The sequence below is a fragment of the Venturia canescens genome, chromosome 7 (genome assembly GCF_019457755.1).
Source record: "Venturia canescens isolate UGA chromosome 7, ASM1945775v1, whole genome shotgun sequence".
Lineage (NCBI taxonomy): Eukaryota > Metazoa > Arthropoda > Insecta > Hymenoptera > Ichneumonidae > Venturia > Venturia canescens.
The window spans coordinates 1,299,937-1,322,637 of NC_057427.1; the positions used below are offsets into that span (position 1 = coordinate 1,299,937).

General features: G+C 41.9%; 1 protein-coding gene across 14 annotated transcripts in view; it reads right to left on the reverse strand.

Annotated features, from left to right (window-relative positions):
* PMCA (plasma membrane calcium-transporting ATPase 3) overlaps window positions 1–22,701 on the reverse strand; it is a 100,070-nt gene that overhangs the window by 5,256 nt on the left and 72,113 nt on the right. For 7 of the 14 annotated variants that reach the window (XM_043424897.1, XM_043424894.1, XM_043424900.1 and 4 more), the window contains one exon: window positions 13,945–16,041. The exons of 1 other annotated variant lie outside the window; for it this stretch is intronic. In XM_043424897.1, coding sequence (XP_043280832.1) covers window positions 15,496–16,041 — 546 coding nt within the window. In that variant the 3' untranslated portion in view covers window positions 13,945–15,495. Of the gene's footprint in view, window positions 1–18; window positions 4,610–9,268; window positions 9,338–13,944; window positions 16,042–19,466; window positions 19,552–21,183; window positions 21,253–22,701 lie in introns of those variants that run through there. 6 more of the 14 variants (XR_006261696.1, XR_006261697.1, XM_043424901.1 and 3 more) reach the window with 6 other exon arrangements.

Sequence of the window (22,701 nt, forward strand, 5' to 3'; positions counted from 1 at the left end):
AAGGAGCGAGATAGCGAGTTTTCGTAGTTTCATTATATTCTCTCAATTCCACAGGTGGTTTTCGCACATTTTACAAGACAAATTTTATTTCGCTAGTCGGGTATGATCGGAGAGAAGAGAGTCTGTAATTGTTCGTTCGACGTGAATCGAGTGTCGCCCGGTGTGTCGAAGTTTTAAAAACCGAGTCAACCTCTCCCGTCCAATCATTGTCCTTATTGACTAAATAAGATTGAAAAAAGTATTCATCAACGAAATACGAGCGGAGATTCACCGGAACGAATCGTCCCCGCGCTGCATAAACTTCAATACGTACGTCAACGGTACGTCAAAAAGGATTTGCGAAGAAAAATATTTCGCACTAAACTGAGGAATCAGTTGTACCGAAGCCTGTCGCGCGCGAGCGCGCACGTAACACGTACACTCGTACACCCTCGTCCAGTCAAACCATGTTTAATCGATCGTTCTTTTTTCCCCCTCGTAACGCTCGTAGTAACGAGAGAAAAAAAAACAATTGTCAACGACGTTATCACCGCGCAATGACAAATCATTATTTTCAACGTCGAATTATTGTCGAAATGTGTAACGAAATAAAAAGGACGATGAATTGAGAAAAAAAAACACGATGAAACCGAGCGTTTTTTTCTTCGTTTCCTTATTTCTTTTTTTTTTTTTCTATTCTTTTTCTTGTTTTCTCAGTGGCTCGAATCAATGGCGATAATCGATAGTAATAATTATCATATATGCGTCATAACAGTAACAGTAATTGATAACGATGGCGAATCTCGGCAAACTATTCACCCTCTTGAACATTTCAATACAATATTTTAATAATCATCGTCATCGTCGTTATCATCTTTTTATTATTATTTTCACGATATTATATTTTTCTCCTTCTCCGGTAACTTATAATAATAAATAAAAACTCTATACATTCCCAGCACTCGTTCGTCTCGAAAAATACAAATGTAACAAGCTCTTTCGGTGTGTTGGCGGCAAGGGAACAATTGGTATACGCGATGAACACAGAAAAATGCGACAAGAAGGGCAGCGAGGAAAAATATGAGAAAAAAAAATATATTATATATATAAATAAGAAAGAAAGAAAAAAAAAGAACGAAAATTCGACGATTGTCATAACGTTTTCCATCGTTCGCTCTTACGCGTCGTTGCTCGTAGCATCTCCTTCGGAAAAGAGCCAAGAATCATGTAAAAGTATAATCATTATTTTTCCTCATTTCCATTCAATCGAATAACCTAGTTTCTTTTTTCTTCGCTCACGGTATTTTTTCTTTAATTCGTATTTTTTCAATCGATGGCTCAACGTGTATCGATAAAAGGAAGAATAACGGTGCTTTTAATTTGAATAACTTTTTAATCTAAGGATGATGCTTCGATGCCGCGGCCTCTTGTTTTTAAATATTCTCAAATAAAAACAAAGTCAATGGACAGACGTCGAGAAAAACAATAAACGCTCATTACATACATTCTTACTTGACCTACGATAGTTAATCGAAATAGGAGCGCATCGGACTAGAGATCTCTCGCACGCCGTTTTTCTTTTCAAAGCGGTGGGTGTGCTTCCTAAAGTTTTCTTTAAATCGTTTTTCTTTTTTTATTTTTTTCTTCTTTTCGTTCGTTAATATTATGCGAGTATCCGTGTTGTGTCTCGTTTTTGTTGTTTCTTTTATTTAATTCTCTTCCAAGTACGAGCCTTTTCTGTATGTGTGTTGTTCGTTTGGGTTTTGTCGATGCTGTTGATATTGTTGTCATCATCGTTTCTAAAGCACTCGACACAAATCTATCATTATGCAACGACTTGTAATCATTGTTTTTTTTTTTTACGTACTTGTCCCCCGTGGCGCTTGGACTTGCGCATTAAAATTAAAAATATCCTAAGCGTAAAGTTTACGGCGGTTCTTCATTTTATTTTTCGACCTTTATTTATTTATTTATTTATTCTTCCTTTCCTGCTTCGTCGTCTTTTTTTATCATTCTATTATCGACCTACAGATACTCGTATGTATATTTACATATACGTACATTCTTTTTCCTTTTCTCCCTTCTTTTCTTTCTTTTACCACGAGTAAGTATATACCGCGTAGTCGATACAACGTTCCGCTTCCACCACCGGCATTATTTAGATACGGTCAAGTTTTTCCTCTCAGAGTATGTAGCATTAATTCAGTAATTCCTATACGATCTTTTCGCCTCCTTGTGTCTGCGTGTATATGTGTCCGAGTATTTTTTGTTCAATGTCTTTGATCGATTTCACAAACGTTTTTATTTTATGTATTTATTTCTCTCGCGGTAAGGCACCCCCAGTGCAGAATTGTACGCGGAAGTACGTTAATACGAACTAAATGACTAGATAAATCCTTATGTCACGTAACACTGTAGCCTCGATCGTAAAGAGTTTTTCAGACAAAGAGAGAAAGAGAGAAAGAGAGTGTGTGTGAGAGAGAGAGAGAGAGAGAGAAGGAAGGAAGGAAGGAAGAGAGGACTATTCACATTCTCGGTTGACATACGAACAGCGTGTAGACAAAAAATGAAACGAGTGTTCGCGCGATGCGGAAAGCAAGATAAAGGACATAAAAAACATGCCTTTATATTTTGACGAGTGCGTATATGCGCCTTGACGAATGCAGGAACGAGCCGTCAATTTGGACAAATATCCTCATTCCAAAGAATTGTGCAATAGCAGAAAATTCAGGTGGAAATGGCACTTGATGAAGAAAATAACAGTGAGATTCGTACATTAGTTATTGTAGTAGCGAGCGCAATTCTAGTGAAAACACGAGTATGTTGAAGAAAGAATGAATGAAAGAGAGAGAGAGAGAGAGAGAGAGAGAGAGAGAAAGAGAGAGGTAGATACAGACGAAGAAGGACGAAGAACAAAAGGTAACTACGAAATAGGAAAGGCAGTGGTGCGTTACTTTAGTAATTACTAATTAATAAGCGGATCGCTCGGATCGCGGGGTCCAGTCGTGCGGCGGTGGCACTCAAGATTTCTTCATTATTTCAATTGCATACACGTACATAGACGAGCGTAGCTATGTGTTACACACATATATAACACTTTGTTCGCGAAACTTCATTTTCTCGTTTTATCGGCGTCTCTTCCACACTTGTTAAACGTATAGCCGTCTCGTTGGTTATTCTTTCGAGGGGGCACAAGTGCGAATAGGAAAATAGCGCAGAAAGGGCGGGAGGGGCCGGGACGGAGGGGTGGGGGGGGGGGGGGGATAATTCGCAGGACAGTCTCGCGGTAAAAAGTTCCGCACCGGCGACGCTTAATTTTAGTTTAACAAACGCTTCACTCGAATTTCTCTTTTTTTTTGTTTTTTTTGTTTTTTCGGTTTTTTCTTCTTTTTTTTTCTTCTGCGGCTCGGTAACGCGTTCACTTTCCCATGCTTCAACATTATCGGCTTCTCGTCCGTTGGCGAACCACACGATCAAAGTCTCGACGTCATTAGTATACACACTTATATATATATATGTATCGACATACATATATTTATACATATTATACAAGTGTTTTGGGTGTGTGCGTGTGTAGGGGCACGCACACACAGAAAACACACGCACGCACGCGCGCACACGCGCGCAACCATGTTCTTTGAACAAGTCCATGCTCTCTCGTAAACGCGGAGTTTTCCCCTTAATGTTAGTCACCTGTTTGAAATGGTTTTTTTGAACTTCTCTGACCAATCCAGTTTGTCTCCTCGTTGGGAAACACTCGTTGTTTACACAGCCAAGCGAACTTGCGCAAATCTCTTTTTGGTGGTTGTTTTTCTTATTGTTGTTGGTTGTGGTGATGGTGGTGGGGTTATCAGAAATCATCTCTTTTTCTCAGTCGCGTTCGGAGGCTCATTTTTGAACTCCGTCCCCGGGATGACCGGCCGCTTGTCGTGTGGTGATCGTCAGAGCCACTCTCGGACAGCCATTCCGTTTCTTGAGAAGCGCAAAGGAGCGAGGGAAGGAAGAGAGTGCGCTGGGGAGGGGCTGGGCTCGGGGCAGGAGGAAGAGCGATTTTTTCTTTCAATCCTCACGAAACGTTGCGGATCTCTCTTGCTCGGCGCGTATTCTGTTACGAAGATTTTGAATAATTCACCGTAACGAATATCGCGTCGCTTGCCCGGGCTTCCCGGACCCGTTGGCCCCTTGCCGTGCGACGTATTATCGAAGTATTCGTCGAAGCCGGCCATGGAGCGCGGAACGCAAAGGAATAACTCACTGGATTACTGGACTCTTAGCCTACTTGCTGCTCTCCTTCCCCGCTCGAATAACAATCCCTATTCGTAAAAACCTTCCTCTTTTTATTTCTTCGTATCTATTCTCTCTCCCTCTCGCTGCTAGTCCCTCTCCGCTCGTCTCTTTTCCCCGTCGTCTAGACCGCCGTCTCCGTATGACTGTGACTGGACAGACGCTCCACGTCGATCTCCGGTATTGTTAGTTCGTCCGGTATGTTGTCCGCGTAATCGATGCTGCTCGTCTGCGAGATTCGTTTGTTGAGTGTTGACTGCTTCCGTAGTACCTCCGCCAGGGTGACGGTGCTGTGCTCGCCGTAACGCGAGTCTAGGCCCTGCCGAAATGCGTTCACTACGCGGATCTGTAATGCAACATTCAACATTATCATTTCTGGCTTTGGTCACCTTTCGTTTTGTTCTCGCCTCTCGAAAAAAGCTCGTGGCGTTTGACCTCTGTGCGCAGCGCATTTTTTAATAAACACAGAGGGGAAAAGAAGAGATTGCGGCCGCTCCTCGGACCAAATGAGTTCTCGGTGACGTAAAAAGTATGGTAAGACGAGTGTGATGCTTTCACAATAGTTTACAAGATTTACCGATTATGAAGAGACTTTGAGAACTCGAACAAAACTCATTCCAAATGCGGAACATGGTTGAAAATAATAATAAAAAAAAAAAAAAAATACATGAAAACACACCGATATCGTGACTTGTGCGATGATACACTGAAATGACTCGAGATAGCAAGCGCCGTGGTCGGGACTCGGTCGAGGGAAAGAGCGACGAGCCCGAGTAGAAGACGAGACGAACACACAATGTGTATGAGCACAGAACGAATCGAGCGTTGCGACAAGTTATTGCAAAGTAGAAGGAAAAACATAAGTCAAATAATAATCACAAAAATACGTACGTTTTTTTTCGGGTCGTCTCGTTAGTCGAGAGAAGGCGGAATCGAATCGTCGAAATAAATATTAGCCACGCACACGGACGGATGACGAAGCGAATCGGGCTTGCGTTAATTAAAACCGCGCGCTCGCATGCGTTCACAATAAGCGATTATGATAAACAAACGTACAGCTTGTACATGGCTGCGTGTATATGCGCGCGTGTATCAGAACAAATGAAATTTAGTTGAGACGATGAGAGGCTCGAGACACTCGAGTTTAGGTATTATTTTGGAAAAAGGCTCTCGGGAGGGGAAAAGGAAAAGCGGTGCTCCCGCGTTTATCTTGGGAACGAGAAATCGGACGCGTAACCTTTCGCCAACCCTTTTCGCATTCGGTCCGATCGAATTGGGCCTTGCACAACGACACGTGGAAAATTTGCAAGCGATGACAGCGTTTTTTAAATCGAGCATTTCCACACAACAAAATAGACCAAACTACTTTAATCATCGATGTCGCGAATCGGTGCTTCGAGTATTGCGATTCTACCGATGTTTACTCTTCGATCAACAATAGCAATGGAAATAGTTGAAAAAATATGAGGCGCGGCTCTCGAAGGATTTTCGCCATCGACGGAAGCTCGCGGGCGAGCCAGCGGAAAACAATGGGAATTTTATCACCGCGTTCCGCCGTACACTCGTCCTTTTTCTCATCTTGCGTATACGGAAAGGGGGGGTTATTAGGGCTGGTGCAGGGTCGAGTGGGTTTGGGGAGGCATGCGTCACATTTTGCAATGAACGAAGAACCGTCGAGACGACGTATCGCGCGTCGTACCGCAATAAAAATAAAAATAACAGTGATTAATCGACGATCGATGACGAGAGTCCTGAAAATAATAAACATGTAATAATTATCAACGGAGGGCTCGAACGGCAAAATATACAAAGGAGGAAAGAGCGATTAAAATATCTGACGAATAACGAGATAGGTTTTTATCGAATTTGGCCAATTGCCATGTCTTCTCAAACCTTTAATTTCGTGTTCCACGTATTTACAAATCCATCGCTAAAATATTAACACTACGTCGAGATAAGTTAAAACTGCATTCGTTTATACAATATAGAGGAAATCATGAATGATAAAAGCCTTGCGGTTGCAGCACCGACATTAGCCCAGATATACGAAGCTCTTGCTCCACCAACTATCAACAAGCAAGCGGCAAATTATTGGTACAAACATACACGTTCAATATCATACACTGTGCACCTAGAACAATTGTAACAATGGTAGTAGCGACAACAACAATAATAACAATAATAACAACAATAATAACAATTGAGGGTAGACTCGTATGAGCGGCATGCAACGAGCGATCGCTGAGCGCGCTTTTTCATTGTCGATCCTGAATTAAAGTTGTTAACGCGCGAAGCGACATGAATTTCGAGTGATAGGTAACAACTACGTATAACTATCAAACGAGAGCAGCCGCAAGCCGAAGCACCACCACAACCGCCACCGTCCTCCGTCGTCGCCTCGGTCGATCGGCCTTCCGCGTCTCCACGCATTCGCCGGAAAGATCGAGCTCCGATAGTAATAACGAGATTCGCCAAAATTTGGCGCATTTCGAAACAAACATTTTTGTCTCTTCGATTTATCGAAGATTGCTCTCGTTCCCGCTTTTTCGGCGTTGCTGTTTTCGATTTTTCACAACACTGTCGTATCAATGAAAATGCGTTACGGGTTCCATCGAATGACGCTGTTGCTCAGTATTTTTGTATGCATACTTACTCGAGAAACGAACGTCTCTTACAGCCGAGTTATCAGGACGAAGAAACCCCGCGCGCTGGTCCATCGAACTTTACACGCTGCCCCGCTGCCAAAACTTCCTTCCCCACTGGCTCGACTCTGTCCCATGCACCGATACTCACGGTGCTCGACTCTCGCTTCTTCGTGCCGAACAATTCTTCATAATTTTTCCATTTATCGATGACTCGCGGACGTCACACCGCGTCCTTATTCGCCGTTTCAATATGCGAATTGACGCGCTCAAGGAACAAACAATTTCGTACTTCAATCAAGATTCCGGAGCGTCCGATCGGCTCGCAAGGCTCCTTCGACGTTGGCTACATTACCGATGAGTTTTTCTTCGCGCTGGCAAATGGAAGTTGAACTTGATATGGAGGGGGCGGCGACGAAGCATATTTTCTGATCTCGAGGGCAGAAAAGAGTCGCGGAAATGTCGCTTGCATCGAGATGAAGATAAAGATATTTGAAAGCTCTTTCAAACGCGTTATCACGACGCGTCTATGGGTACTCGCGCTCGGCCTTGGAGCCAACAAGTTGGCTCTTCAATGAATTTTTTATCGAAAATGTTTGGTCGATGGGAAAATAGGCGGTGGGGTAAGTAAATGCTTGGAAACAGTTTGCTAACTCTTGGCAAATATTTCTCACGTATTTGAAACTCGAAGGAATATTTTCCGTGTGAGGAGACGGGATTTTTCATATCCTGCAAAAATACAGACGCGCTTACGGGTAAACTAGATTTCTAGTTGTCATTCAATCGTGCGAAACTCGAGGAAAACTAGGACGATATTTCATTAACGAACCGAATATATTTAGAAACAAGGTGTCCGAACACACGCATCGAGGCGTGCATCCGCTCGAACTTTTGGAATGCTGCATATGCGAGGCCGGAGGAGGACGGTCCATGCCAATCGGCCTCTCCGACTCTGCCGTTTCGTCTCTGTTTTCGAATTTTCAAGTATTTATATCCAAAACGCCCAAACGTCGGAGAAATTGGCATGAAAAGTCGCCTCGTCCTTTGAAAAACTATGATGCAATTTGCGTTTCTATCAGCCACTGATCAAATGCTCAAGCACTAATTCGCTAAAGGTGTTGGCGCGGTTTTAAGCTTTGGCATGCTCGCCCCAAATGAGCCACCCCGTCGAATGGAATTGCGTGGTGCTACGGTCGATGTTGTCGCGAGAAGGATGAAAGTGTTGGTTAAGGATGGACGACCTCCGCCGCCGAGTGATCGCGCGGGATCTGCTCATCGATGACGGAAGGAATGAGAGCGTCGGGTCGTTACGGAGTGCGATGTATTCTCCTCGGTTGACGAAAAATCGCGACCGCTTTCTCCGGCAAATAAATCCTCGAATAACCGCTGAATAAATTCTCTATCTTTGCCAGTTTTTCGAGCATCCGGACCGGATTATTGAGTACAGATACACGTTACGTTTGATCGAACGATCTCACGAAGGTTTTCAAAAATTGGCTAAAGTTGCTAAATAGCTCATACGAAGCAGCGATGCTAAGCCAAAAATTCATTAAAATCAACAAAACCGAAGGAAATAAACATTTTCAATACGTTTTTTATTACCAAATATGCTTATGAGTAATGCGAATGCGACACAGAACACGCGCAAGTATGAAAAAATATGTATCCAAAATGCACATTTGGCATCGCGATATGATGACCTTGACTCTCGATCAGCTCCCACGGGATAAACGTGTCTGGTGGTCGTACCGAGAAAACGAAGGAAAATTTCCAAATTCCTCGTCTCGTGTCTTGTTCGATCATTCACAGCCGACCTCGCGTCGTATGAATGGAAAAAACGATGAATGGCAACGATTCGAAAAAAAAAAAAAAAAAAAAAAAAAAAAAATAGCGCGCAATACTGCAACGCGAACGAAACAGCCGAGGAATTGATCGCGCAGCTTTTTTCGACGATTCAACGGCCAGCAAAATTCTCCACTTCGGTTCGCGACGATCGAGGAATCAAGGTCAAAATATTGCTCACCGGCACGGCTGAGGAGTCGGGGGTGAATGCTTGTTTTTTCGATGCGATGAAAATAAATTGGGCGGCTGGGCTGTGGGCTGGGGGATTATGGGATCGTTGTTGACGATCATGAGTGTAGAGACGTAGTAGTATGAGGACGAAAAACGCGGCGAGATGAGGGTAAAGCGAAACGAAGGAAAATCGTGTGTGGAAATAAAGAGGTATATGCGACGAAATAGGATCAAGTTGAGAAAGCTTTGACGAGGATACAATATAGACTGAAGCGATAAGTACAGAAAGTCGATATATCAACAGTATGAAATAGAGACAGAGAAAGAAAGAGCAAGAGAGGAGCGCTTACAGCTTGGTCTGTCGAGCTCTTGCTGTAGGGTACCGGTATCAAACGTTCCTGCAACTCGCCACCTATCACCTTCAAGAGTAAAGGGTAATACAATGGTTACAACAGGATGGCATGAGCAAAAATTGGTTGATGACTTTTCAAATAGTCTCTGCTTAGTTCCTTTATTATTATTATTATTATTATTATTTATTTATTTTTTCGTTTCTTTTTTTTATCTCCTTCTAAAATACACAGCACAAAATCTACTTTGTACAATTTATTTTGTCTTTTACACCACGGGAATAGACAATCAATGAGGATACGTATCGTCTACTTTCACGGATCATTGATGCACGAGCGAGCGCTGGCCGGGCATTTTCTCATTACGTATTTTACTTTTTCGATGCATTCATTCGTGCGTTTTAATAGTCGTGAAAAAAAAATTGAAAAAATATTGCAGCAAGCTCGGAATCGGACGAAAGAGTCTTCTTTCCACATTCGTCATCAATGCCAGCGACTCTTTGAACTGTTTTTTTTTTTATTTTTTTTTGTTGAAAGCTCTTTTATGGCGAGAGAGAATGTAAATGTTGCCTCGCTACGCACATCGATCCGTCGACTCGGTGGTGCTTGTTACTTTTGTCCAGGGGCAGAATTTATAGGAAGATATGTACACGCTTGCGATGGTGCTCGATCGTTCGGATTGCGGATTTATTTGTATTTTTTATCCAAAAGGAATGGCAAAACGAAACTCTAAGAAATAGTACGAGGTAGCGGGGATCCGTGTAACTTGATTTTTTACAAACTATCGGTGGCCGGAAGTGACGGGTGGATAGGGGAGAGAGCAAGAGAGAGAATGAGAGAGCGAGAAAAAGAGAAACTACTAGCGGATGGAAAACAGGCAAGTTTGTCACAGTTCGGATCCGGCACCATCGCGGATACACGTACCGGCACAGAGAATAAATAATGGCAAGGAATAGACCACAGAAGAGTAACGCACGGATAGTAGAAGAAAAAATGATAAAAATACACAAGTAGTCGAGTATCGAGAGACAGCCGGTGTGGTGAGAACATTCAATGACGCGTATATATCGATGCTTAGAGAGATGGAAGATAGAAAGTGGCTCTTTGGCGCGGGCAGGAAGGTGGGAATCGTAGATGACGATGAGCGAGCGGGGAAAGGATAAGCGATATTCTTCAAGTTCCCTGGTTCTCTCAACCCCGTTAGGATATTCCGTATATTTACCGCTGGAAAATATTATTCTTTTCTACGAACGTGTGAATCTTTTTGGACCGAGATAAGCGTTAGTAGCAGTTGAAAACGACCCTCCTGCGGTGGATGAACGAAGCGGGTTCTGCCGAATAGCCATCGTCGTCTCCGAATATTATCGCCGACGTTTTCATTTAAATTTTTCCAAAGATTGAGCTAGGCACGATTTAAAAACTGAGAAAAGCAGACAAATTTCAAGTTTTTCTCTCGCGCCCATACAAAGAGTTACAAACACGAGGGAGAAATATTTGGTTCGGTTATTATATATACAAGAGGCTCGTCGGGCTTGACGCCGACGCGAACGCCCAATTGCTATCAAAGTACGTGTGGATACGTGTTCGAGTGTATAATACATATTATTTATATATATAGACGAAATACGGGTATATGAAAATTGCGTGGTGGAAGTCAAAGTCAAATGAGAAACGACATTGGATCCGCGGGAGGGATAGCTCGGGGCAACCTGTAATTATTTTTCGAAAAATTTGTCAATTTCGCGATACCGATTACCGGGTAAAATGATAATGTGCGCTGAGAAAAAAATTTTTGAGCAATTGATGTTATTGGAAGAGATTTTCGGAGATAACGAATCTGCAGTTTGATCTGAAACTATTTCTTGTTCATTTAATCGTGTTTAAGCACCCAGTGGTGCCAAAGCACATTTCGTTCTTCCAATGGCTTTTTTTATCAATCAACTCGTCGAGGATATCGACTCTGTTTCATCTCTACAGTATTCACGAAGCATCGACCCAGGGAAATAAATGCTCCGAGCTTCCTATGAACGTGGATAGAGTCCGAGAAGTTTTCCGAAGCGTGGGCTGTACGTTTGGCTACGTTGGGGGCCACCGGAGAGAGAAGTGAGCCCCGAACGAGCTCGAGTCCAACTAGGCGCTTTGCGCGTGGCGAAATAAAATGTCAAACCGATGAAATGTGTCAAGATTCGAAAGAAGATAGCATTGTGATTTGTTTTTCAGTGTTCTCGAGCGACCTCGATAAGCCTCGTCGTCCGCAGCGTTCGTGTATTCTGCACTTTGTTAATATGACTTTTTTTTCGTCGATTATATCCTCGAGCGTCGTTCGAACGTCTGGATGAAAGAAAAAAGGAGTGCAGACAAAGAATAGCGTACATATGGCGACGTCCGGTTCAACGATTCGTCGTTCTTGCTTTCTCGTTGCTCTTGGATTCTCGACTTATTTTCTCTTGACAAATCCGATGATGCGATGCTCCGGAAAGCTAATCGTTGATCGTCATTCGCCTTGGGGCGTTGTCGCGTACGGCTCTTCTTTCAATGAAAACGATAACTCTCTCTTCCACAAATAGTAACTCGTGCGACGACTCTCGAAACTCGGGCAATGCGCACGTCTGTTCAACGATGGACCGATCGGCTCAACCGCATTGAAAGTGAGCCTCAAACTTAGCAGAGTTTGTAACGTCATTTCTTTGTTATTTCTTTGAGCCGTGACAGGCTTTTCCGACGCCTGTCAAGCCACCGAACTCTTTGACAAAAGATAAATAAACGAATCTGACATGTTCAAACGTTCGTTTTTCAAGTCAATCGAATATGCGTGACGCTCGTAAAGAGGAGCGCGTCGTACCGCTCTCGTTTGTCAATGCGTTCGGCACGACTTTTCTTTTCTTCCGTCCTTTCGTCGCATATTTTTTCGTATTGATGAGGATACGCGAAGGGATAGGCGAATGGAAAAAAAGAAACAAATTGAAAAACATGTAAAATCAAATGAAGAGGGATTTGAAAATAAAGAAAAGAAAATACGAACGTTGAAGCAGGGTAGCGAGTTTAACGTTGATTCTACGTTAGCTCGTACGACAAAACCGTCTTGCTGAAACTCCAAATTTATTCCAGTACGAATATTTTTAACATGTATCGATCGAAAATTATTGGTGGGATGGTGGGATTTGATAAACGCGTTGATATGAAATTATTCACAGCCACCAGTCCTTTCGCGTTCCTCGAATAACTTTGAAACTGCGTGATTCTACAGAGACCGAGCGAAAATTGAGCTCGTCGGGAAAGCATTCGTCTATAAAAGCGAACGGGGCTGTTAATAATCTCATTGCTGCTATACATTTTCAACGTTCGTCAAATTTTTATTTCGTAACTTTTGATTATCGACATTTATCAACATTGTCCTTTGCTCCAATTCTTTTAATTCTGCTTTGAATTTGTGTTATTGACGTTTAAACATATAATTGTAACGCTATGTGGCAGTAGCGGATGTTGGTAACGGTTAACGCTTTTCTCTTCTACCTTCTCTCGACAGGGTCGAAAACTATCGAGGGAGAACGCTATTTGGGCCGAGTATAATTGGACAAAAAATCAAGAGCGATGGTCGGTTTTAGCATCTCGTTCGCCCTCGACACACCCGCGAACGTACCCTGACTTCCGGTTCCAAGTTTTTCGCGTTTCCCTCGTGTCTCGTATTATTTTGTTTTTCTCTGATAATGCAAACATGGAATTTTGATTCATTCGCTCGCGGACTTTTTTTTCCCGGGGGGGGAGGACAGGAACGTTCGTGGGTCGTTGTCGATGACGCTTGCAATCTCTGCTCCGCCGATAGAAAAAAGTAATACGAATGACGGATGGAAATATTGTCGCGATGGTAGAATATTTGAAAAATCATGATAACCGTTCACTCACCACCCTTCGAATTCAACGTTCATCGCAAACACTTTATCGTGAGCCCGAGAACGAAAAAATTTCTCCCATTTGTAAAAATACACGAATACAGATATTTGACGAGATCCTCGGTTAAATATATGAAAGATCCCGGATTAATCAACGATATACAAAATCTTCCTCGCGTTTTAACGCGGATAACAACGATTATATACAACGTAAATGCTATTGATAAACAAAAAGAGGTAAACATTAAAGAAAAGACCATCAAGATTGTAGTACATTCGTGCGTAACGCGTGAACAAGAGATTTAAATGTGGGCGGTGTGAGGAAGGGCACAGCGAATTGTGATCGTTTGAACAAGCTTCTGTTATATTTTATATACATAGTAAAAGACAACAATCATGTTTTTTTCGTGGGCCACACTGGAGGTCATAAGTCGAGTTGCTCGTTACTCTTTTCGATGAACTTTTTCTTTTTTTTTTTTGTTTTTTTTTTTTCAACGAATCCGATATTGCTGAGGGCCCGGATTACCGGTTCGGACGATTAAAATTTGTTAAAACATAAAAAATACATTAAATTAACTTAAATTGGGATAAAAACTGAAAACGAGTGTTTGCGTATACTTCTCTCTTTGTATTGTTTTGTATTCGTCAAATTGTTATTATTGTTAGTATTATCATTGATATTATCACTATCATTATCATCATCACCATCGTCATCATCATCACCATCATCACCATCATCATCAACATCATCATCATCATCATCATCATCATCATCATCATCATCATCATCATCATCATCATCATCATCATCATCATCATCATCATCTTTGTTGTTATCACTATTCTTATTTTCTTCTTCATCGTTATGATATCGTTATTTTTATTATTATTATTATTAATATTATTAGATTATCTCTTAGCGTGTGTAATTTCAGCGTCATTTTCGCAGCCCCGATTGACCCGTCGCGGATATCAAATCGCTTAATCTCCGATCGATATCGTGTAAACGCTTCGTTCGATTGATCTGCGTGTTTCGTTCTTGTGCTTTCATCATCAAGATTCGGCGCCGGTTCGGCTCGATAGCCTCTCAAAGTCCTCGCTAATCGGAGCTCGTTCGAACGAAGGTTTGTAAAGAAATGCCGTCGATCGTCAGGAGAAAGTGACACGATTAAGTGATGAGTATTATCGAATTTGGTTTTCCGTTTTTCCTCCCGAAGAGTTTTTCATCGATAAGTACGTTATGGAAAATGAGAAAGCGACATGAATTGGAAAGAGTTGCTGGGAATGGATGCAGCGAACCCACCCGCTCGAGACAGCTTCCGGTAGGAAAGGCCAAAAACTCAAAGATCATTGGGACAAAAGAGAGAGTGGAAACGACGAAAAAATGTGTTGAGCGGCCCTCGACGATATCGGTTAAGTACAGCCCGCGCGCATTTCCACGCAAGAATCAATCTCATTCGTGTGCTTCCTTTGAATCCTCATTTGCCAATGTTCCCGCCGTCGTTACTCATTGGCGTAAAAATACGATTGTTAGCTAAGATTATACTGATTAGTGACGAGAATCGCGGAAACGCGTCGGTCTAAATAAATTTCGAGAGAAAATACGTCGACAAACGCCCGCGCGTGTGCGTGCGCGTGTTACGGTTGCGAACGAATATTCCGCGATGAGCTAAACTCATATTTACCGTTCGTGTACCGCGTGAACGTGAAATATTGAAAATACTTTGTCTCCATTCTGAAAATATGACGGATCACTTTTTGTTGTTGCTAACTGTGCAAATGTGACGAAATAATCATTTTATTACTCGAGCCATGCGTCTTGGAAAAAGGTAACGCGAAAGTATGCGCAAATTGGTGCGTCTTCGGCGACTTTTAACTCAAATAGTAATATCAAAAATATTTTCAATAAAACCAACTAACGTATGAGCGATCGTTCGCCATTTGTATTTTTTTCTTCTTTCAAGAGTCCCCCGAATTATGTAAAACGTATTTCGCCAATGTCGGCACGCACACCAAAGAATTGGGTGAAGGTGTATCGCAACGGTAATTAGCCTCGATAATAAATATTATCTGTGAAAGAACGTCGACATATTTAAAGCGCTCGTCACCGCGTAATTAGCTTGAAACGCGAAGCCTTGAGAGAAATATTTCTCTGAAGAATTATCCGACGATTCGCGTTCTCGACATTATTCCTAGTACGCTTTGGTGGAATGATTTTCCAGCATGATGAACGGAGGTAGAGACGCGCGCGCGCGCAAACGGACACGGGAAAGGATAAAAGGGTGAGAATCGAAGGAAAGGTGAAAAGTACGAGGGTGTCGCGGATCGGAACTGAGCTCAGATGCTGGTTTCGTGAACGAATTTTGGTAAGTCAGGCAGCATGGCTTCGGTCGAACCGGAAGAAGGGGAATGAGTCAAGGATTCGGAATTTCGATTGTTCGAGAACGCGTTGGTAACCGGGGCTTGGCCGTTGTTAACGCTGTTCGAAGTATTTCTACCGTTGCTCGTATGCTGATGATGATGGGGATGCTGTTGCTGCTGTTGTTGATGATGAAGATGATGATTGTTGTAAAGATTGTTGGCACCGGGTACGTTGAGTAGAAGCGGCGATGCCGGACTGTTGATGCTGTTAATCCTCGTACCACGATTATCAATGTCCGGATTATTATCGTTCACGGTGTTGTTCGTTATTTTGGCGGTTTTAGAACCAGCGGTCAATATTGGATTCGACGGATCTTCGTCAATGTAAGTGAAGTCGGACAATGGTCTAGGTCCGGTGTGACTTCTCGAACTTCTCATACTGTGCAAGCTGTGTAAACTATGGACAGAACGACGTTCCTCCAGATCTTCCAGATTCGACCTGAATGCTCTGATTACTCGAAGCTGAAAAAAAATAGGGAAGAGGGCGTTCTAATCAGGAGACGAGAGGACGGCAGAGAGCCCAGCGAATACATACAAGCACCTTTCATTTTTTTCACCCTCTTTCACGTCGTTTTTTCTTTTCGTTTGCACCTCTCTATCGGGCTTTGTTTTTCCAGCAGATATCTCTTTCTATCCTTGCATTTAAGCTCGCTCACGAGTCACACGCTCTTACAGCTTTCCCTTTTCCTTTCGTTTCTTATCTCGGCTTAGCACCGCACTTCCCACTCGCCCACGATACCGATATATTTATTACCCGCTCTCTAAACATCGTGTCTTGTCCAGTCTGTGTGGCTGTGTGCCTGTGTATGTGTGTGTACGTTTTCTCATTTCGTCTACCTCCACATTCGTCCTTATTTTACTAATTTTCCCCTCGTATTCGCTCATCTTTTGTTCGATTCTTCTTATTTTTTCAACGACGCGCAACGTCTATCATTCGAAATTCTCGGGCCGATTGAGCCTGTGCTTTTCGGACTTGATTTTTTTTTTAACTTCGTTCTCCTACGAGTACCAATTTCCCCTTCGGAAATTGCCTCTTCATTGGTCACAGACTCGACCGATTAATTCGAATCGGTTGAAAAAAAAACGTCCCTTCAGCAGAATTGAAATAAACTCGGGGCGTCGATCGATTGGTAAAGCTTCAAAATAATTCTACATACGTTTTTTTAACGAGGATCGATGTAACGGTAAATATCCCAATCTATAAATGCATGGGCCACGAAATAATGTAGAAATAATAAAACAACACGCTTTCGGAAATTGCTGGCCCCTTTAAAATTGTTTCGGTGAAGATTTTTTTCTTCACGCCGTGGGTGGATGCGAGAGACAGAACGGTCGTGCGAACAACCGCGATCGTTTATCCGCGGATTGCACGAGCTGGGAGAAATCTCTCCGGGAAATAGGGCACCTACAATAGTGCGTAAACACCATAAATCGAAGCGGCGTTACTCGCGACTCTCGGTGACGGTCACGAGAAAACGGACTCTTGTCCTCGCGGTGGTACAAAAAATAAAGAAATGGCACGCATGTGCGAGGCAGGATCGGTAATTGCATTAGGAATGGTCCCCTACAGTCCAACGAAGAGTCACGAAAATGCAGTCTTTTTCGCGACTTTTCTAAAACGGATAGAAAAATGTAGACGTAAAAGGCAGAGAGAAAGAAAGAGAAAGAGAAAGAAAAACAGAGGAAGAGAGAGAGAGAGAGAGAGCGCTAGAGATGTAGACAGACACAGGAAGTTAACAGAGAAGCGAACTAGTGAAAAATGAATCGTCAAGCGATCGAAACTCAGGAACTGATCGTTGCGCTTTATTTTTTGTCCGAGCAATAATCTCGTCGCTCTACGTATTCCTTTAATCTCTACGATCGCTTTGATTTTCCTGCGGTCGTTCGCAGCAGCGATAAGAAATTGGGCTGTCGGCTCGGGCCCGATTTCGTAGGAAACATAATTCCGATGGAATCGTGCCGAGATTGAGAAAAATAACATGAAATCCTGCGCGAAGCCCGAGCTGGAATAATCGAGCAATATTGAGGCGTAAATATACACGTAGATTTTTATTCAGAGTCCTTTTCCCGCGTGGATAACCCATCGATCACCGTACATATATTTATATCGATGATTGCGTGCGCAATAAAATAAAGATGAGCAAACCAGTCTATGACATCGCACGTATAGGTACACAGAAGCCTAACAAACATTCATTCTTATAGTTGGCAGAAATTGGGTATGCTAATTTGGGTAACGCAAAATAATTCAAAAAATAACAGAACATTATGAAACACACATGTTCTACGCCGGGTAGTTTTTTCGAGTGGCCTCGATCCGATTCGGGGCTCAGGACTGCGCGTGAAACGCGCAAGCAAGAGTTTTTCGGCAGTTTGCTTTTATAATTCGCTCGTAACCCGCGGCTCGAGCGATCCAATCCATTTTTGGGGGGGATCGAGATCCGACTGTTCGAAAGCCTTAATAAATACAGTGGGATAACCATCGTGGATATTTAGGATTGCTGTCCCATCACGGGTCGACAGTTATGGGCTAACTCGTCGAGTTTAGACGGTGGCGCTGACGCCAATACGAATCCGCTCGTTTCGCAGCATTGCAGGAAATACAGCGAGTTTTTTACTTTCTTCCTTTTTGTAAAGTATTCCGAATTTTTTAAACCGCCGCAGCCTTTAAGGCGTTTTTCGCAGACAATTTATCAGTACCGCGAGTATCCGAAAAGGAAATGTCCTCCGAAAGAATTCGACTTGAAATAGCTGCGATCGAGGTGGCACGAATGGTCAAGTGTCGGACGAGGTTAAAAAAGTGTATCGAGGGAAATTTGATTGAACGTAGCTCGATGCTTGATTCGTGTTTAATCGTCATAGAAGCGCGTCACGGACGACGTAATATTTTCGAAAAGTGCGAAGCAACAAATATTTTCGTCGAGCGTTGTCCGCGATGAAAAGCTCGGGTGGCAATTGAAAAATTCACGACGGTATTGATATCGAAGCTGTTGTTTTCGTATAGGTGAGTTTTTTTTGACGAAACTGTCTAATGGAATTTCGCTCCAACTCCTCTTTTTCATTATTTCAAGTACGTAACACGCAGCACACTCAGACAGCTATACTACATAAGCGGGGATGCGTGGGCAAAAAAACAAATGCTTTTAATCTCGTTTTGTTGCTCGATTTAGTTTGTCCAAGGGAATCGCTCACGCCGAACGCACCACACAGAGAAATAAAACTTCAATCGGTGCAAAATCACTTTCCACATTGAAAAACGAATTGAAGATTAAAATTAGTTTCACATTTCGTTACATCGTGTAATGTGGATGAAACAAAAAAACGAAAAACAAATAAACGAAAAAAAAACAAAAGAGAGAGAGAAAATTCAATAAAAAATATCATGGCACGATTAATTGACGTCATTCGTCGCAAACGACGTTTATCATCCAACATAAACAAGTCCAAAAAATGCCTATGCCCGACACGGACGAATTACTTTACCGGATGAACCTTGGCGTTAAACTCGAGTTGACTATTTTTTTTTTTTTTTTTTTTTTTTTTTTTAACGATCCACGCTCGATAACCATTGGCGTTATTGAAAAGACTTTTATTTGGCAATTTTGTCAACTAAAACTTTGCTCGTTGTTGTTCTCTTTGAACAAAAGTAGCTAATGGAAATGCTTTTTTTTTTTTTTTTAAAACAGGATTTTCTACAATTTGATTAATTTGTATCTCGGAGTCGAAAGAAATTGAAGATTCGGAGCAATTCTTCACTGGCGTGGAATATCGCATCCGGTAAAGTATCGTCGACGTGTATGGTTACAAGAGAGCCTCACACGCGAATGCAAACGTCTCATACAACGCATCAATCGACAGATATCGACGAATCTAGTTGAGCTACGTACTTGTTTGTACTCCGACAGGAAAAGTATGGCGACGGGCAAGACTGCCGCTCTGTTATACCTCAGTCTCACGTATGGGTTCCGCTGGCTAACAAATCATAAATCAATCACCAATGTGAGTCCAAAAATTATTGATCGACGTACAACGGCCTATAAATCCCCGCACGACCGGATCACGCGTTCACCCTTTGTTTAATATTTTTTTCAATCATTTTATTCCATCTTCATACGATCGTTCTTTCTTTCCTCGAATCTCCGAATTCTTCGTTCACGTTCGAATTGGAGATTTTAAATAAATTTGAGAAGAATATTGGCAGAAGAATTGAGAAGAATAATTCCGACATTGTTCACTCGTATCGAAGATTCGAAGAAAAATTTCATGAAAAAAAGAACAATTGAGGCGTCTGAAGGGGAATTTTTGATCGACTTTCCATTCGTAACGAATGTATACATTCGATATCTAAGCGTATCGAAGACACGTAACATCACGAAAAGAAAGATCGCGAACCTTGTCTATATTTAACGAGCGAATTGTACAAACGCAAAAACAAACGCAACTTTTCTTGTATAAACGGTTTTTTTTTTCTTTTTTCACGATAGCACACATTGTTACGTTAATACACATACATACGTACGTACGTACATCCAATTAGATATACCATACATGTATACACATATGTATAGATATACGTATACGCGTAGGCATATATATATATATATAGATATTTATATCTCACAGCAACACCAAATCGCATGAACGAGAAAGAAGATTGAAAAACAAAAAAATAGAAAAGGAAGAAAGAAGAAGAAGAAGAAGAAGAAAAAAACAGTGACTATACAGTGGCATTAGAGAAAGTTGAAAGTATAAACGTAAGAAGATAAAGAAAACATAAATTTACAGTGGGAAGCGAACACAGAATGTTATTTTATTTAGTTAAACATCGGGTGTGTCACCATTGAGAAATAAAAAGAAGTATAACGCTCGTGAATGGTTTTCATTGTGGGCGAATAGCGACCGCGGCATGCTCGAACAAATTGATTTGAAAAATGCGATAATGTAAACTCGATCGGGATATTTGATGAATATATCTGATTTATGAAAAAGAATAAACAATTGAAGAGGAAATTGAAAGAGGAACCGAGATAAGCATTCGAGGCAGCCATCTTCGTGAGCGGATAAAATAAACGAACGAGTGTACAGTTAGTTCGAGCCGTCTGCTCGTGGACCGTGAACGAATCGAGCGGTTCGGACTAATTTCTCATGGATCATGGTAGAACGTAGAACGAACGAAAAATTCGCATCGAGGCGATCACGATTCACGAAATTGCGACGATAAGTTCGGCACGAGACTCAAGTAAGAGAGTAAATCACGATTAAATATTAAGTATAGCACGGTAAGAGTGAATCGAGACGAGTGCTCAATAATGTGGCCACAATTAAAAACCGCGAATAGTGACAAAATCATTCGTTGACGCCGCGAACAATTAATTACGATAAAATCATAATAATAATAAACGGACAACACTGTTACATCGTGAAATAACTTGGCAACATAAATTAATGAAATAAAAATAAATCAAGAACAGGAGAATATTGTTAAAGGCGCATATTAGACAGAGATAGAGAGACAGATAGAAAAAGAATAAAACAAAACGTATAAAACCAGAGATTATTATGTAAATACGGTCAAACGATGCGGAGTTGTTTTAAGGGACTAACCATATAGTAATCCTGAGAGGGGGATCTGCCTGTCACAGATACATTCTGCACCAGAGTTCTATTGCTCGTCTGAAAGTAGGTTACATATTCAGTTTTATTTCATCGTTCCATTGATTCCTGTAATATTTAATTTATACGTTTTTTTATATGGTCGATATAAGTGTGTCGATGTTTCATCAGTGCAATAAGTTTTTTTCGTTACCATTCTCACTGCGTCCACTTGTTTAGCACTATCTCATCGTGTACGTCGGTTATTCGAATAACTTTATCGTCACTTTTTACTTTTCATAGGCGCATCTCTTTTGTCTTGACTCTTTTCTTTTCCTATATATGAAAAATATTCGAAACGCCGCACAGATTGGGGGAGAGCACGAATGCAGGGGAGGTTCGAGTAACTCGGTGATTGTTTCTCGCACTGCGCTCGATACTTTCGGTGACGTTGAGAAGGGGCGGGCAAAGGAGGGAGCTCCTTTTACAAAAAGATAAAAAAATAATAATGGAACCGATTGACAAAATCGTCATGCGGGTGTCCATGGAAAACGCACGGTTAAAGTTTTTTTGAATTTAAAATCACGAAAGGTGCGTTTTTCGTGAATCGTTAATTGATGACAATTCGAAAAGGAATCAATTGATTTTTCATTCTTCTTTCAGAGAGTGTCTCATTTTTTCCGATCCACCCCAATATTTGTGTACGCGAGCCTGTGTGGGAGTGTGCATGCACGAGTATCTCGCTCGTTTTTAAAATTTTTGAGCAAAAAAAGCAGAGCTTTGCAAATCGAGTCTACGACGATGATTTCGGTTTTGGAGACTTTCTTGTTTTCATTGTCAATTATTTAAACAGTAACTGCGGTAGAAATTGGAATTGAATGGCAAACCGGTAATCGTCGTCACGAGATCGATTTGCGACAATGATTTTTGTTTGCCATTTCGAATGACCGGTCGTTGCTTTCTCTTCAAAGGGTCATTTGAATTTGAGTTGATGAAGGATTCCATGCATTCGTATACATGTGCGCGCAATCGGAGCGCGCGCCGCGTGTCTTTTTCCCTCGTATTTGTCTGAGCTAGTGCAATCGTCATAATTCCTAATTGTACCCAGAATCATGTGTGGCGTTTTGTGATAAAAGACCATTCGGCGCCAACGCTTCTGCGTACGCGAGTACTCAATACACTGCTTGAATACTTTTCTTCGATGTGATCCTCGTTTGATCGGTGCTTCGCAAAAACAAATCAATGCAGTTTATCATACGTGAACTTAATCCAAAGTAAAAATAGTATGAAAATATAGAGAAAGAGCAAGAGTGAGTGAGAGAGAAAACAGAGAGAGAGAGAGAGAGAGAGAGAGAGAGAGGGGGGGGGAGAGAGAGAGAGAGAGAGACAAAGGTCGACGGAAAATAGAAATGTGTTTGCGTATAACAAAAGAAAAAGCAATATATTCTTCATATGTGAGAAAATCTGTTGAACAGTATGGCCAAGGACTGCACGGACCATTTCTAAGTGAGTATGACAACTGCCGAGGCT